The 16,615-nt window shown below is 43.8% G+C and overlaps 2 protein-coding genes across 2 annotated transcripts; one reads left to right on the top strand and one right to left on the bottom strand.

Annotated features, from left to right (window-relative positions):
• Positions 1-4,558: 4,558 nt before the first annotated feature.
• Positions 4,559-7,974, bottom strand: mgat2 (alpha-1,6-mannosyl-glycoprotein 2-beta-N-acetylglucosaminyltransferase). Its single transcript, XM_076084210.1, has 2 exons — positions 7,791-7,974; positions 4,559-6,373 (listed from the first exon to the last, which is right to left on the bottom strand). Exon 2 carries the CDS (start codon positions 6,112-6,114, stop codon positions 4,702-4,704), a length of 1,413 nt encoding a protein of 470 aa, XP_075940325.1. The 5' UTR covers positions 6,115-6,373; positions 7,791-7,974; the 3' UTR covers positions 4,559-4,701.
• An 835-nt stretch (positions 7,975-8,809) lies between these two features.
• On the top strand, positions 8,810-9,978 carry rps29 (ribosomal protein S29). Its single transcript, XM_076084686.1, has 3 exons — positions 8,810-8,967; positions 9,466-9,565; positions 9,876-9,978. Exons 1-3 carry the CDS (start codon positions 8,906-8,908, stop codon positions 9,882-9,884), a joined length of 171 nt encoding a protein of 56 aa, XP_075940801.1. The 5' UTR covers positions 8,810-8,905; the 3' UTR covers positions 9,885-9,978.
• Positions 9,979-16,615: the final 6,637 nt, after the last annotated feature.

The raw sequence follows: 16,615 nt of genomic DNA, 5'->3' as shown, positions 1-16,615 counted from the left end.
ATGGAAGTGAATCGGTTCTTTTATTGGCTGTAATGGAGTTGTTTAAGGCCCTGCCACAGGTGTTCTCACTTATCAGCTAATTAGACCGAGCCATGCTGGAAGTTACACAAGCTCTTAAACCAAAGTCCATGACTGGGTTCCAAATCACACACTATTTATTTTTTACACTAAGTATATACTACTTACTACTTAGTCATAACATCGCACCTTGAATTTGGACCGTCTTGCTCATAAATCTGCTGTGCAGAGGATTGTGGGTCAGAATAGCCAGAAAAAAACACGCTGGCTTGCATACTGCAGAAATACGGCCAGAGGCAGCAGGACATCCTGGTATTTTTGTCATGCTGCCTTTGATATACTATGTATTTGGGACATACCAAGTGTGTGTTCCAATACCCTTAATATCATACTACTTAGTATGCGATTGGGAACACAGTGCCAATCTTTTTCTGGCATGCTAAATAGTATGCTAGTATGGGTGTTGGAGTGAACCGCATTTATCAAGGGCCCTGCACCCTCACACAGGTGTTTTCGCTTATTCTGGTTGATTAGACCTCTTTTTATATTGTATTTAAGTGGAGCTATACTGGGAATTACGTGAGGTCACAAAAATCTGTATGACGATAAAAAGAAAAGGTATCATTTGTCCCCACCTAAACAGGTGTTTGCAAGATATGTGACAGAAGACTGAGGGAGATTTCAAACTTCACGGTCCTGAGAAGAGGTCTAACTAGGCATGATAAGAGGACCAGAGGCGTGAAGGGCCTTTAATAGGATGGTCAAGGTGCTATACATACAACACACTGTAGAAAGACGAAGACGTTCCTGGCAGACAGTTAGACATTTCACAATAGGAGAATATAGCAGAGGTGGAAGGATGACTGAAATCCATTGAGCTGTGGATTTTCATCAATGGAGAACTGTCTGCAGGCCTACAGCCATATGCAACGCACACTACAAATATATGTAGGGTTTTACGTGCTCGCCAAAAACATTATGTACGTGTAACTAACATGCTACTGAACTGGCCATTTAGTCTGGATTTTAACTTTGTTTCTTCTCTTCCACATAAATTGTCACCTGGACCTGTAATATAGCCCATAATTACCAGTTTGGGGCATGTTTGGGGCCAGTAGGTGGCAGTATCGCTCAGTCAAATGAGAGTTTAGGAATTCCTCACAGCCATTGAGTGAACTTGCACTAATAAGAAACATCTCTTGATCAAACGGGCAAATCATTGTCTATATACGTATATCCTGTTCTCTCTCTCTCTCTCTCTCTCCCTCTCCCTCTTTACAAATGTATTCCTAATACTTCACCCTACAACTTCATATATATTTTATATTCCAAGAGGGGAATAAAACTGCTCCTCCATTATTTATGAGTCACTTTTAGAAGGATCACGAGCACTCACAGCCATTAAACCAGCAGCCTGTGGCATCAGGGTGGAGGAGGTGATCAGCGGGGCTGGAGGAGGCCTGATCATCCCGTCAGGGTGTCACTCAACGCATGACAGCCGCTGTCTGACTGTCTGCACCCTCCCTGAGCTGCACGCATCAATGCTGAGCAGGTATCAAGGTATCAATCAGGATTGGTTCTCAGCGAGATGGTTCACATAAAACAAGCATCCCACTGACTGTAATACATGCACTTTTATGTTGCTTTCTGTCTCTACAACTACGTGCGCTGTCGGCCACATTCATTCACGACATAGAAACCCAGTCACCCTTTAATCCAACATGGACATTTGAAGAGCAATCAAAAGTCTGGAGCATGCTGTAAGAGTGTGGAAAACAACTACATGTGTCTTGCATCCGCGGGGGGGGGGGGGGGGGGGGAGGTTTCCAGTTGATTGGAATTCAACGAATTGACAGAGAATCCTCTTCTCTTCTGTGAGGTCCTGCTTTAATCATTTTCTCAGTGGTGCAATTCCCTCGTCTGCATACCTCTATATGTATTGATGCAGAGTTTTCTTTACATAGCAATGTGTGCAATGGCTATGAATGATTAATTACGCTTTCTCTCAGAGCCAAAAGCATGAAGAATGAGCAGCAGGCGAGGTGTTGCAAAAAGCAGACGGTTTAAGATTTTGGTCAAAGAAAATGAACGCGTAAAAATGAAGTGTTCAGAAACAACACTTTCTGGTTACGTCATTGATGGATTTCTTTTGGACAAACAGTTCTATCTAGATTATGGAAATGAACCAATTAACCTATTTTTACTCAGATTCCACAGGGATACTTATTTAGCCCATTGTCAAGACCTGTAGTGAGTTCAGAAAGGAAGGAATGAGTTATGTCAGGAAGTAGGATGATAGATGACAGGATGAACAGGATGATGAATTAATGGAATACTGGAATCCTAGCTCCTTCTTTAAATTGGCTGTACTGGCAGCTTCGGGAGCTTGGACTCCAGGGTATTGGTTAATTGGCTACAAAGCACCTCGTCCATTAAAATAATTTGATAACTGTCTGTATCTGGGAATTAGGGACAAGACACAAAAATACGTACAGGGTATACTTTTCAAAGCAGCCATTTTGACACGTCATAGCAGCATAATGTTGTTTATTACACCTGTGATTATCCTACAATGACACGTCAAAATGGCTGCTGTGAAAAGGGCCAATTAAGGTGAACAGAAGTTTGGATCTGGAACGCTTGAACCAACTATTCACATTTAAGTTGATTCTTAGCAAACACTTGCCAATGGTGCACAGCTACATCAGCGTTTATTTGGAGTTGTCTTTCTGGCCAACTAGTAGTGTTTAAATCCAATATTCACTCTGTTCTTTGGTATCCGCTACCTCGTGAACAATATAATACTATCTACTCTCGTTACTAACTATGTCTGTCTGTCTGCTGTTTGGTGCAGAGCTGTTTTTCTGTGGCTAGCAGGTAGCTGGCGGTTAGCTTGTCAGCTAAAGACACTACAATACTTATAATTATCTACAAAAATCCATATGAAAAAAGAGAGTAATAGTGAAGGTGTACTCCTTAACACGTCTTCAATTATGTAATTAAAATATGATTGATTGGTTTTATTCCACACCTGCATGTTCACATTCAGAGGAATGATTACAGCCCAGTGGCTGTGATGAGATTGATTACATTTAAATTATAACAGACAGTTGCTCATCATCTCAAACAGCCTTCTTAATAACCTGCCTGTAAGATTACATTTTTTTTTTTTACTATATTCATGTGTTATTTGTAATTTTATGCTTCAATTTAGCTTTTTTTCCCTCTATTACAAAACATGCTGAGTAACTATGTTTACTAATGAATGGACAGTACAGATAACTGGGTCATCGAAGGATTTCATGCACAACTTAAGTGTTTTTCTTCTTCTTCTTCTTGCCCTCAAATGTTCATCTAAGTAGAGCGCGTTCAGAGGCGTCGGTACGTTCCAGTTCCGGAGGCTCCGGCATCAGTTAACCATTAGTCGCCAAGAACCAAGCGCGCGGCGCCGCTTCCTCCTATTCTCCATTCTATTCTCGGCCGTTTCCCTCGAGGTGCGGGCCCAATTATTTGGCCTCCACTGTGGGAGCAGCTGCACGATGTGTCACATGACCTCAGCGCAGCGGTCACATGTCTTCACGCGTAATGTAACGAGCAGAGATTTGTGAGGTCCGTTCGTCACAGAGGAGGCTTTGTGAGGCTTCGTCAGCGCTGCGTCTCAGATGCATGCCGTACATTTAGAACGTCATATTCAGTTCATGCTATGTTTAGGTATTCTATGCTGAGAGCCTCTGTAAGGCCGAGCAGCCACAGGATATGCTCTAATATGAACTGTGTGGAGAGTCCAGTCAGCGATAACTTTGCAGTTATTTCAGATTTTGAAAAGTGTGCAGAGGTGATTGTTAAGCATTGCTGGAGTGTGAGTGTGTGAGTGTGTGTGGGGTGGGGGGGGAATCAATGCAAGCAACCGAGCTCGGGGCCTCAGCGGAAACCATCGATACTGAGCTGAGGTCTGAGCACTTAAAATGTAAATGCGCCTTCAAACAGCGACAACACGAGCGAGAGCGTTGTATCGGTGTCTTGGGATCGCTCCAGATGCAACGTGTGCATTCGTCTGTGAAATCAAGATCTCTGCACAAAGACGCAGGCGGCTGAATTGGCATATTCTATCCGAGCCGTTCGGCCTGGACAGTGATGCACTGCAACACAACAGAGCCACTGTCACGCGCTGACCGACGGCGTGTACCTTAAGTGAGTAACGAGACTCCTGTTGAGAGTCAGAGATGTATGGGATTATTTTTAATGAAACAAGGTGTCTCAAAGGATCTCCTTTGATCTCAGCACATTCATGCGATATAAATATCTTCCAATTAATTATGCATGCACGGTGGGATTGCTAAATCCACAGATTTACCAAATTCATGACCGCCCTGATGAGCTCTCGCCAATTTTATTTTGAGTATAATAACCAATCGGAAAGTTCTGGCAGAGAAATATATTGTTTAGTATATTCTCATTGTTAATTACAACTTAGAAAACAAAGAGGGAATTACTTCAAGAATTCGATGTGAAGACATATTTGTGTTAAAGAAGCCAGAAATCCAACATTCGTCTTTATTTAACAGTCCAATAAAACAGGCAATATGAAGAATAGTCCATAAAGATTTACTTTTAAAAGGCTTTTTTTTTTTTCGTTAAAGAGGATGCAAAAGAGAGAATAATATATAATCGTAGCAATTAAGGTCACTGTAATCGAACATAGCTCTTGCAGAGTTCGTGGTCCCTGATGTCTCCCCAGCCCCCGTTCTTCACGTGCGGGGCCACCCCCCCGGCCCCGTTGGCCGGCAGTCTCTTTGCTATCAGGAGGTTCTTTGGGAACAGCTGGTTCCCGCTGGACTGCAGCACGTTTTCTATCTTGGTTTTCTGGCTGATCGGCATGCAGGCGGCCTTCTTGTGGTGCATGCCGCAGTCTCCGGCGTGGAAGATCCGCGGTGCCTCGCTCACCATGACCTTCCAGTAGGAGGGCAGGCAGGACGCGCTCAGGTGCTGCAAGGACCAGTCCCAGTTGTAGTCGTCGTAGGTGCAGAACGTGTCGGTGCATCGGATGAGCTTCTGGTACGTCTCTCGACTCAGAGCCATCCCCATGTTGTGCTCGGTGGACTTCCAGGCCTTCACCTCCACCTTGTTCGCTTTGCCGGAGTAGCCGATGTGGCTGTAGCTCCCCAGCGAGAGGATGTCGCAGTCGGCGCACTGCTCCCTTTTGAGAGCCGACATCAGCTTCAACAGGTGGATGAAGTCCGGGGCCAAGTAGTGGTCCTCCTCGATCAGCAGCACCGAGCCCTTATGGTCCTTCAGAACTCGGACTCTGTCCCACACGAAGTGCAGCTTCCACCACCAGTGGTGCTTGGTCTGGGAGAACTTGGCCTCGCGGTAGTGGCCGAATGAGTCGGGGTACTCTGCGTTGATGCATCCCAGCTTTAAGGCGTCCTCTTTGGGAATGTCTCTGGGGCAATCCTTGGGGTCGTGTCCGGGGAACTCTTGGGGGTACAGCTGGACGCTGAAGGGGAAGAAAATCTGAAGGACCTGGCAAAAGTCAACAGTGGCCACCACTTTGTTTATCTCGGGGGACCAGTAATCGTGGCTGAATATCAGCAGTATGCTCTCCACACGGCGGGACTTCCGCAAACTGTCCACTAATAGCTTCAGGTAGTCGGGTCGGTTGTGGACCTGAACCACCACAACCAGATCGTCCTTCCGACGCACCGCCTTGAACTTTTCCTCATTCCTTATCGTCTGGTCGAAGTTCAGCTGGAAGACGATGCCGCGGTAGACTAACGTGGCGTTGTCTACCTCTGGTTTGGGTAGCTTCTCTTTGTCCTTTGCTTTCTCCTGGTGCGTGTCGTTCGCCTGTATCACGGGGAGCGGAGCAGGTGCCCTGCTGACTGCAGGTGTAGCTTGCACCTGGATATGATTGTTGACGCTACTGCTGCTGCTAACGCTGCTGCTGCTGCTGCTTCTCCTCGCCGCCTCGGCTTCCTTGGGGAGCGACACGCTGTCGTTCTTCTTCTGCCTCCCGCTGCTCCAGAAAGCTAGGCCACAGATGACAACCACCACAGTCAGTATCACCACCTTCCTCTTGTAGACCCGGAACCTCATGATAGGGGGTCAGCCTCTTGCGAAGGGAGAGAAGTTGATTGTAGTGGGGAAACAGCGAGCACGGCTTTGCAATTATGATTGTGTGCTTTGCAAAGGGAGCGAGCCTGATTCGAAAGGAGCTGATATGAGGCTATTTGTTGGCAGAATGAACTGTTGTTGTAAACATGGGTACCGCTGGAATGTCATTGATGGTGGATGAATATTCCATAAGGCATGACGGTTGCCGGGAGGCTGCAGGGTAGGAGTGTGCATGTACCACCTGAATGAAAAATGAATAAATGAATAGAGTCAGGTGCATCGGGGCAATATGACTGTATCACAATCTTTATTACCATGATCTCCGCATCAGAATGTTGTATTTCACAAAGTTTATGACATTTAAAATAATATAAAGCAGAGAAAAGGATCAAATCTTCATTTTTCAGGAGCTAGAACTTTCAACTGCTTGAGGTTTATTATTATTATACAATTAACTGATTATCAAAATTGGTATTGATTGATTTTCTGTGTACCAACTAATCAAATAATCAACTAATTGTCTCGGCTCCACAACTGAGCCAACTCCATTTGCTAATGAAGACCTGGAAATGCGGCGGCGAGCTACGGAACAGACCAATAAGCTTGTGATGCCAGAAAACAATAATTCAATAGCTAATTCAGTGAGATTGAAACGTACACGTGTATCTGTACAACGTGATGAGATCATATCATTACAAGCTCTAATGGAAGCAGTGATTTATTTTCAGTTCACGATGAAAAAGTACCACCAAAACCACAAATACATGGTTTAATACACGCTTCTTATTCCTCAGTTCCTCCTCTTTTAGTTATATCATCAATGTTCATTATTGCCCCATGCTTCTAGATTCCCCTCCGCATAAATCTCTGTCCTCTGCATTATCAATATTGATTATCCCTCTCTGCTCAGATCTGCTGAACAAACCTCCATCTTTTCTTTGTTATTAAATAGTGTTTTTTTTTACTACCTGACCCCCTTTTATGAGTTTCCTCCCTGCCTGACATTTCATATCTATGAGTCTGTGATAACATCAATTAACATATACCTGGTAACTACTATAAAACTACCAATAAACATGTACTTTAACATGGTAATATAGTGTGTATATATACACACACTATTAGGACAGTAGTTTGTGGCCATGTTTGCACGTTCAACGGTTCCCATACAGTTGAAGCCAAATCAAGTGAATCGTGTGTTCTGCAGCTGAAAGTACTGCAGTTTTTACCCCCGCAGTAGTTTTATTATACCCTGATCCGCTTTAATACACACGTCGTCTGCCAGGTGTGTTTCCTTTGCTCGTGCAAACATGCGATGCTGATGATATTAACGTTTTATATTGTTGTTTGTTTCTGTGCATTGGCCGCTGTCGGGCTCACAGAGCCTGCGACAGCTTCGGTCGATTGTTTTTTTTTAACATGATGATAACGTTACCGTGTGTTTCACTAAGTGCTATGAAACGCTCTCGCTGCAACAACAAAAAAATAACAGTTTTCGCCGCAGCTTCGCTTTATTATGACAGCGAAGCATCCTGCGAGATGCTAACAGTAAGTTAGCATTAGGCTAGCAACTTAACCGGACCGAACCCCGTCAAACAGCAGCGTCCATGTCGAACCACAACAACCACAACAACCGTATTTAACGTTACACCGCTTACCTAAAACCGGAGCACCCGTGGAGGTCCGTTCACCGAGAAGCATCAGTACGGCGGCGTCCCATTCTCCTCCATTTCCCTTCATGCAGGCTGCATGGAGACGTAACTATCAGCTAGCGTTAGCTGTAAAAAAAATAATATCCCAAATACGGCACCACTGCCTGCCGCTGTCCCACAATGCACTGGGCCAGAGGGGGGCACCCAAGACACCCTAAATATCATGTATCCGTGCTGCTGTCTCATCATAGGGTGCGATAGGGTTACTGTATCTTTAAATATTTAACAAATACCAAGGATTCATTTATACATATAATACACATGTATTAAATATCCTCTATATTGTGCTACTCCAGCAAGCTTCACCCTAAACTGGAAACCAGAGCATCATGATTGAGTAAAGTTTGTTGATTTAAGTTGAAACGAAGAGTTACTAAAATAAATGCTTTCCCCCTAAATATAATTTGCTTTAGCAGCCTGGTGTCAAAGTGGTACAAAAACGGGTTTGAACTAAATGTATGTGCTCACAAACACATGGCACCGTCTCGCAACATTTTCTTTAAATGTTACTCCTCTCTTGTACGTTAATCAGTTTAAAATGTTGTTGAAACACCCTCAACATGATGAATGAACATGTCCTGTTGATTTGAATTATTTATATCACATTTAAATGTAATTTGATAAACATTTGCCAAAGTAGGGTCACCACTGTTCTGCTGTTATTTTGGGTTAAATTACCAACTATATTAGCTCATCAAGAAAATGCATATATTCTTATATTTAATCAATTTTTGGGGGGTCAAATTCTACCTTTCTCCACATAAATTCTACCTTTTGTTTATCCACTTAACCCACTTTATATACGAACAGCTTCCTTTTAAGCCTAATGCCATACATTCCTGTCGATTTAAAAGCCTCTTGTCATCGCTCATTAATTTAACCTCTGTGTTTACGCCTGTAACGCCACCTTCCGGCTGTCCCGCTGCACGCCTCAGTTTTCTCCACCACCAGAGGGCGCCACACAAAAACTCCACCACCGGAAACAACGGCGTCTGAGGGTTTCATCTGCGCATGCGCGTCCTTCTTTCTTCCTTTCCGAACACTCGAGCGAAAGAGACAAGATGGGCCATCAGCAGCTCTACTGGAGTCACCCCCGAAAATTCGGACAGGGTTCCCGATCCTGGTCAGTCCTGTTCTAAAATTGTCAAATATCAATACGTGTGCTAAAGCAGATGAGTTTTGAAGGTGTTTGTGAATCCCAATACTTCAGAATATATCACTAATCCTGCACCGCGTGCGAGCTGCTCCTTTAGCCAATATGGCGGTGGAGGATGCGCCGCGCTAGCTTACTAGCTTCAGTTAGCCGCTCACAGTTTCTGGAACGGAACCACTTTTGTTGAATCGCCAGAAAGCTAAAACATGTTCTAACAGGAGTTCTGGAGTTGATAAAATGCATTTTATTTTGTTCCAACTTTGCTAGCCTGGCGTTATTCGAGCTAACGGTGCTGTGTTTAGGGTTAGCCATGTTTGTACAGAGAACCGCATACCGAACGATAACCAACTTTTGCGGCGCTTGCGTGAACTTCCGCACCGGTAACGTTAGTTTGTATGGATGGATGGTAACTACTGACATTAAAATGTAAAAGATAACAGGTTTAACCCACTCTCTCCTCTATTCCAGCCGGGTATGCTCGAACAGACACGGTCTGATCCGTAAATATGGACTCAACATGTGCCGCCAGTGCTTCAGGCAGTACGCTCATGACATCGGCTTCGTCAAGGCAAGTAGTACTGTCCATTTTTATCCAAGTAGTCGTCAGATTATGTGTTATTTTACGGTCAAACACGGCCTTATTGTAAACGCATTTGCTGCCGTGTTGCAGGTGAAGCACTAGCTTTGTTTAAATGTATTTCCTTTATTTAAAGCTGCTTTAATCCTAAGGGTTAGGTTGGAAACTTGTAGTTTTGTAGCACATCTTTGCATGAATTCAGCATCCTTGTTAAGTCCGTAATTCACTCATAGTACAGTTGATGCTGACTGAACATCATGTCACCTTAACTAATGCCTTGATTACTCTTTTCCCCCCACAGCTGGACTAAATGTCACATCCTCGGATGGGTCCAGTGATCTCTGGATGGCTGGCCAAGATGGGATAATTTAGCACTGCAAATAAATGTGTTTTTTTTTCTCCAAGCTAAATGTATTGTGTTTTTTTTCTCCTGTATGTATGTATGTATGTATGATGATTGCTAGTAATGTGCAGGGACAATGTGAATATTACAACCCAGACACAAAACAATGCACAACAAATGCATGTCAGTTACGGTTAGTCTACCAGAAAATCACTGACAGCTGGTTTAAAACAGATCACGATTCCTTAAATGTTTTATAAGGTTCAGAGATTATTAGGTCTTGTATATGGAGATCCCATTGTACATAATGTGATTTGTCTCTGAAAGTCAACCAGAACATCAGGAAGGTATATGATGTTGCTTCAGCTCGTGTTTGGGGCGGCGTGCTGTGACATTGCTCTTTTATTATACCTTTTCCTCGATGGTGTAGTATGTCTACTATTCAATTAATGCAAAAGTATTTGCCAGTCTAATAAAACTGCACTAAATGTCTCATAACAGCACAAATTAGTGTTTACTAAAGTGCTACTGTACATAAGATATTAATTGCAGTCTTAAGCATTACATTTGAAATGTGTTACTTTCACTATTTGGGTAATGATGTGTAGGTAGTTGGTGGATAACGATGTACTGCTTCAACAAGATCGATGGGGGGGAAAACCATAAATAATATAATTGCTGCTCTAATTTGACCAGACTGCTTAGATGCTAAATATAGGCAACCATGTGGAAAACTGGATTTATTAATGACCCATAAAAGGCTGTTTGCAGAGCCCTGTCACAAGAAAGGAGGTAGAACAATTGATCCCTGCAGCTGTACATAATTAGAAATGGCACCAGTAAAGAGCAAACTAATTCTCTTGGTCAGCATGTATTCACATGAAACGACATGCACCCCCTCACATCCAGGAAATGACATCGTGCTGGGATATCGTTGTTGGAGATGAATGGAATCTGATAGGCCCCCTGGAGTGTGGCTAATTGCTTGGTGCCGAGTATCTTCGGCGATCAAACGTTAAATATTAATAAGCTTAGCTCAGAAATAGTTTTATTCTCTCTCAACTCTGTCTTTATCAATACACTTCCATAGACACCATGGCAGGTGGGATGCAGATCCATATAGACGTCAGCCAGGATTTACAAGAAAAGATTCATTTTTTTTGTTTAGTGGGCTAAGTGTGAAGCACTAGATGGCAGCAGCACTTCACATTCATGATTCAAGACCAGTGTCGATGAAAATAGCAACAGCACTTAGAAATGCCATTTATACATCATGTACACCTTCTCATCAAGCAGTTATAGAATTTAATTTAAGGTATTTTCTGTCACTGTGTGGTTAATTTGAGGTTCCAGGAAGGTTGAAAGAACACTGACAATATATACTCTGGTAGATATGCTGTTACTTTGATTTTAAAAAAAATATATATATATATATATCGTTTGAGACATTCATCTTTGTGTGTATTTAGCTCACATCGTTGCACTTTGATGATTTATCAGTTTGAGCTTGGTCCCATCTAATCCGAGGCAACGAGTAAATTATTACGGTGAAACTTAACGATCCCATTGTGGCAAAGAATAAATAAGATCACAGCAAAGTGAAGGTTCATACAAACGCACCCACGATATCAGCTCAAGAACAAACTGTTTAAACATGACGATGAAAGATGAAAGTAGTGTGCAAAAATTGGGGTTGTAGCACCTTTTTATTGCCAGGCACAGAAAATCCAGTGAATGTACAAAATGGAACGAATGTCAGTAGCGATGACACACATACACTCTGCTAAAGGAAAATAAATGAAACAAGACATCCAGTATGTGCACTTCAAACCAAACACATTCATAAATACATTACGCGGGGAATTGAACGTCGTCTGCGTACATAAAAGGTGTATGTGCTGCGTGTGTTATGTAAGCGCTAACTCATATGCATAAATGAGAGTTTGACCATGTGTGTGCAGGCTGGCAGAGCCTGGGGCTGTTTGGACAGAGGGGAGCTGAACACACTAGTGCTCCGTGTTGCATCAGTCCACCACGGAGGAGGCCGAAAGGTGTTGTCTTTGATGTTCAGCTCAGTTTCAATTATTTTCTTTCCACCGGTGTATTAATGCTCTTGTACAGCCAAGACAACCGACCGATGCCTGCAGCTGGAAGCGGGCTGAAGCACATTTACTGCATTTCCATAAAAATGGGGGACTCAAATGTAACCGAGCATTTTCAATTCCTCTTCACCGCTTCTCTTGGATGCTTGTGTGTTGCAGCAACAAAGATGTACATTTGCAGGGAAAAAAGATAAATTGCTCTGAAAGAGTGCACCCATGTGTGCAAGTCAAGGTGCTACATGCTCCCTTATAAATATATTAGTGAGCACACTTTGTGGTTCCAACCACAAGCTAACATCTAAAGGTAAACCAGAGTAAAACACTAGTCGGAGCAAATCAGAAGGGAGCGCTTGTGTAATGGCTTGGGACCTGAACGTGTCACTGCTGCTCTGACTGACTGACTGCCAGGCACATCACACAGGCCTTTCAACCCATCTCCCAGATTATAGGGAAAATAAGTGAATTGAAGATGTTACAGCGCACTGTTGGTATGGAAACATCCCTCCGGGTTTATCTGCTTTCAATTGTTAGACCAAGAGGCACTTCCCGCCGCAAAGGTTCCTCAAAAAGAGCTGTGGGCTAACACGCGGCTCATTCACGGTCTACCTCAATTTTCGACTGAGTGGGCCTCGCCGTTGGCTGAGTGATGGCAAAAAAAGAAAATTGAAAAAAAAGAGTGCGGCAGCCGGGGACGGAGAGAACAAATAGAAATATTAATTGAAAAAAGAGAGAGGCAACAGTAAAGGCGGGAGCAGTTTATTCTCACTGTGAAATTATGCAGTGACTAAGAGGCTGTGGTGTAAGCAGCTCCAAGTATTGATAATTATGTTTTGTTCTCGATACCCTCATTTTCTTTCGGCAACAGTTGCTGGAGAGGTTAAGAAAATCCTCAATAGTACATTAGTTTCTTTTTACTAGAAGACAGCGATATCTGTAGCCACAAACACCACCTGACTACAGTGTTCTGGGATAGTTTCCCCTGTTTCTGTGTATTCCCTTGAGGAGCGAGCTGTGTACTACTCTGAGCTTTATTACAGTCCAGTATGGAGCACCGGCTGACTCAATTATTCCAGTCAAACAGGGCACGATTCTCAAACCACTGCAGAATAAGCATTATCCTCCGGAGCTTCAAGTTAGGCTGAGATGACTTCAGCAGCCAATCATTTCTCTGTCGATTTCAGGACAGATTATGGAAACAGTGAAATTGCTTTAGCAATCACACTAAGGTAAAATGTGCATAATGTCTGTGGTCTTCGGGTCGGGGTCACATGAAAGGATAAAATGTCATCAGACTCACAGTCAGAGTAAAAGCGTGACGTGTCACAGCAGGAAACGCACAGGTGTCATTAATAACACTAACGATGCTGCTTTCCACTCAGGTTCCCGCTGCGTCTTGGCTCAGTGCCGAAGGCTCACTGGGACACCTGGATGGAACAGAGCCATTGTCAGTGTTATTAGTTACACCTGTAGTCAAAATGGCCGCTGTTAAAATGATGTCTTTAGTGTGGCTCTGCAGGTGCACAAGATCCACTTGACACCACATGAAGAACTACTGAACCTTTGAAACGTTTCAGTTTGACGTCTGGACTAAACGATTTCCTGATTGTGCTCCCCACTACACCTGGTTCCTTTCACTCCTTTAGTTGGTGGGTGATTATCTGATTGACTGGTGGAAATCATTTTTGACCTACAGAAAAGATATGAGTCAACAAAAGCATTAGAATTCTGCCTAAAACTTTAAGCTGTGTTACCAAAGCAAAAACTCCACATGTGTCCTCAGGCTGTTGGTTGTCGTATGGCGGAGACACAGTTTACCAAAATACTGTTACACTCTGGCATCTAAAAGCAATGAGAGTGAGTGGAAAGTCAAACCCAGATCCGACATATGTTTGTTTGTTTACCTTACAATTCTACATACTTATGTCTTCTCAAGGGGAATAATTAAATTCACTTAAGGTACAGACTTCCTATAGGTAGACACTGTGCATTACAGTTTTCCAGTTTGTACACTTTCCAGAGATTACCAACAAGAAAGTGGATTGTAGACCCATGAAGCACAAAAGGCTGTAGTCTAAGAACAATATGCACCTGAATATTAATTATAATCAAAGGACGGGACTAAACCAACAGGTAAAGATGGAATTTTAAATGTCTCAACCCTTTGAAAAGCGAGGCAGATTATGAGCAATTCCACCTCTTAGTCGCTGTGTAATTTCACATTTGAAGTTATAAGTGCTGAGCCAGAAATGTGTTGCTTACCAAAAAAAAAAGTATGCCAATTAAAAGCCTTCTGGCATTCAGCGTGTACTGTATTGGTTGGCACAATGATTTGTTCTTTCAAAGCCATGAACATGTAGCATCACTGTCCTATACATGTTTTTAAATGAGACATAAGCTCCACTTGACCCTCATGAATTGCAACATAGGTCGTGTCAGACAGATTTACATGCATGCCACAGATCCTACTTCAAGTTTTCTACACTATGAATAAAAATAGGATTTAACATCTCCACTGATATACATCCGGGTCCTTTCATCCAGTTAGGAACCTTGCTGCCCTCCAGCATCTAGTGAAAAGATGACTCAGTATCCAAACGCACCTGGGGGGGCAGTGTTGCGCCACAGCTGAAACTGGGAGGGAGACATGGAGCATTGGGAGGTGAGGTGACAGGAGGTGTGGTGCTGCTCTCCGGGGAGGAGCTCTCCAGTCGCAGTGGGGAGAAGAGAAAGAAGAGAGATGCAAAATGGAAAAAAAAAAAAGCAGCCTCGATCAGGCTGTCAGCTCGGGGCACATCTAATTGAATACGCCATGCCATTTGAAGTCGAGAGTACAGCTGGAGCAGAAAAGAGAAGCCGGCGTAGGGCAGGCACAGTGGGAGAGCAGCCTTCGGCAAACAAAAAGACAAATCAAAGAGTGAACACAGAAGATGTTCAAACAGATAGCCCTGATCTTGGCTCTGTGCTCAGCATCTCCCACCGTCTTTACGTATGTGCTGTCGACGGCGGCGTGGGAACGGAAGAGAGGCTGTGAGTCTGTCGTCAAGGGTGTTTTTTTTAAGGGAACAAGTGGAAGGAGAAAGGACAAACGAGGTGCCACTTGGCCACCATTTTCAGCCTTATTTGAAAACGCACAATGAGTGTGAGGCTGAAGGAAGGTGTTAGTCGCAACTTTGAGCCGGTGAAAACAACCCCCGAAAACTATGCTCCGGAGATTCACAGGAAGCGTAGTACGATGATGGAGGTCAGCGGCTGCGTCGACATTTGACTGGCCTGCACAGCACAGTGCTCGGGGGGCAGTCGGAAGGGAATATTACTCATAAATGGAAAAGATCAAATAGTGGCATTTAGCAAACCGCAGAGAAATGGTGTCACGCAGGACCCTCTTCTTTCAGCTCTCCTCGGGCTTTGAGGATGGTGTCCTGTCAGCATTGCAATTTATTTCTCACACAGGTCACGGCTGGGCAATCACACCATATAGCCTACTTTACTTTGGTCTCTTGCCATAATCTCCCATTACGGTCATGCACATGAAGAGCATGCATTCACCGAGCAAAAGGTATGTAGGTATCAGCCTGTGGGCCTCCAAGAGACTAGACATAACCTTAACTTCTTTATATGCAATATGGAAATATCAGCCCCATAGCCACGTCTGTCAATCTCTTTTGTACACTGGTTTGGATGTTAACCTTTTGATTTCACAACGCCTGGCCTGAATATGACCCGTGCTAACATTTCTCATTACCCACATTCATGAATCTCTGAGACAGCCTGAGAGGAAGCCAATATTTAGCAGGATTTGCATGAACATCATATTGTAGTGCATATTAAAGAAGCAGGATGTCTTTCGGTATGCTTGACGCCAGTCGCCGGGGGGGGGGGGGGGCGACAGAAGGAGAAGAAGCAGAAGTGATGGATCGATATGCCATTTCCATTTATTTTGCAACATGTAAACATTTGTTACGCTCCACTGCAGAATTGCTCCCTCTGAATTGTTTGATATAATAAACAGATGTTCAAGATGGTGAGAGAACAGCTGCCACCTTATCAGTGGCTGATAATTCTTGCCACTGTTGCCTCTCGTCGTGAAAATGTCCGGTTGTCGAGTTTGGCCTCGCTGTGCCTCTGGCTTCTAATCCAGGAGAGAAAATGAACTGTCACACGTGTGTTTGATTGTTAAAAGTGGCTGCTGATTTCCGTGACAACACCTCTACACCTCCGGTTGGGTTTGGAGCAATGGGCAGGACTTTTTCATACCAACCTACCCCCCCCCCCCCCCCCCCCCCCCCCCCAACCATTTGGAATATTTGAAGGAGGTAATTCAGACGGAGGATGATTCACTGAGCGACAATGTGACAGATGCAGCTCTATTCTTCAGGATGAATGTGCGAATGATGCAGCCGGAGAGGATCAGAGAGAGAGAGAGATGGTGTAAAACCCAGCAGCTCAGATGGAGGCACGGAGCGCAGGCTTTCCTGCTCACTCCAGTTCCAGCCCTTCTCACTTATTTTTTTATTAACCCCACTACTGCTGCAACCATTATGCCTCTGGATATTAGGCGCAACATCTCTGCGGACCCGCCGACATGTCAGAAAATGA

This window comes from Anarhichas minor, unplaced genomic scaffold (assembly GCF_050575085.1).
Source record: "Anarhichas minor isolate MPS153535 unplaced genomic scaffold, ASM5057508v1 ptg000136l, whole genome shotgun sequence".
Taxonomy (NCBI): Eukaryota; Metazoa; Chordata; class Actinopteri; order Perciformes; family Anarhichadidae; genus Anarhichas; species Anarhichas minor.
The sequence above is the reverse complement of the archived record's forward strand: the minus strand, read 5'-3'. Positions and strand labels throughout refer to the sequence as shown.

Excerpts from the sequence above, each read along its gene's own strand:
- rps29 (XM_076084686.1), top strand. The coding sequence starts at position 8,906 with ATGGGCCATCAGCAGCTCTACTGGAGTCACCCCCGAAAATTCGGACAG. Across the intron at positions 8,968-9,465 it reads GGACAGGGTTCCCGATCCTG|CCGGGTATGCTCGAACAGAC; the intron begins GTCAGTCCTGTT and ends CCTCTATTCCAG.
- mgat2 (XM_076084210.1), bottom strand. The coding sequence starts at position 6,114 with ATGAGGTTCCGGGTCTACAAGAGGAAGGTGGTGATACTGACTGTGGTG.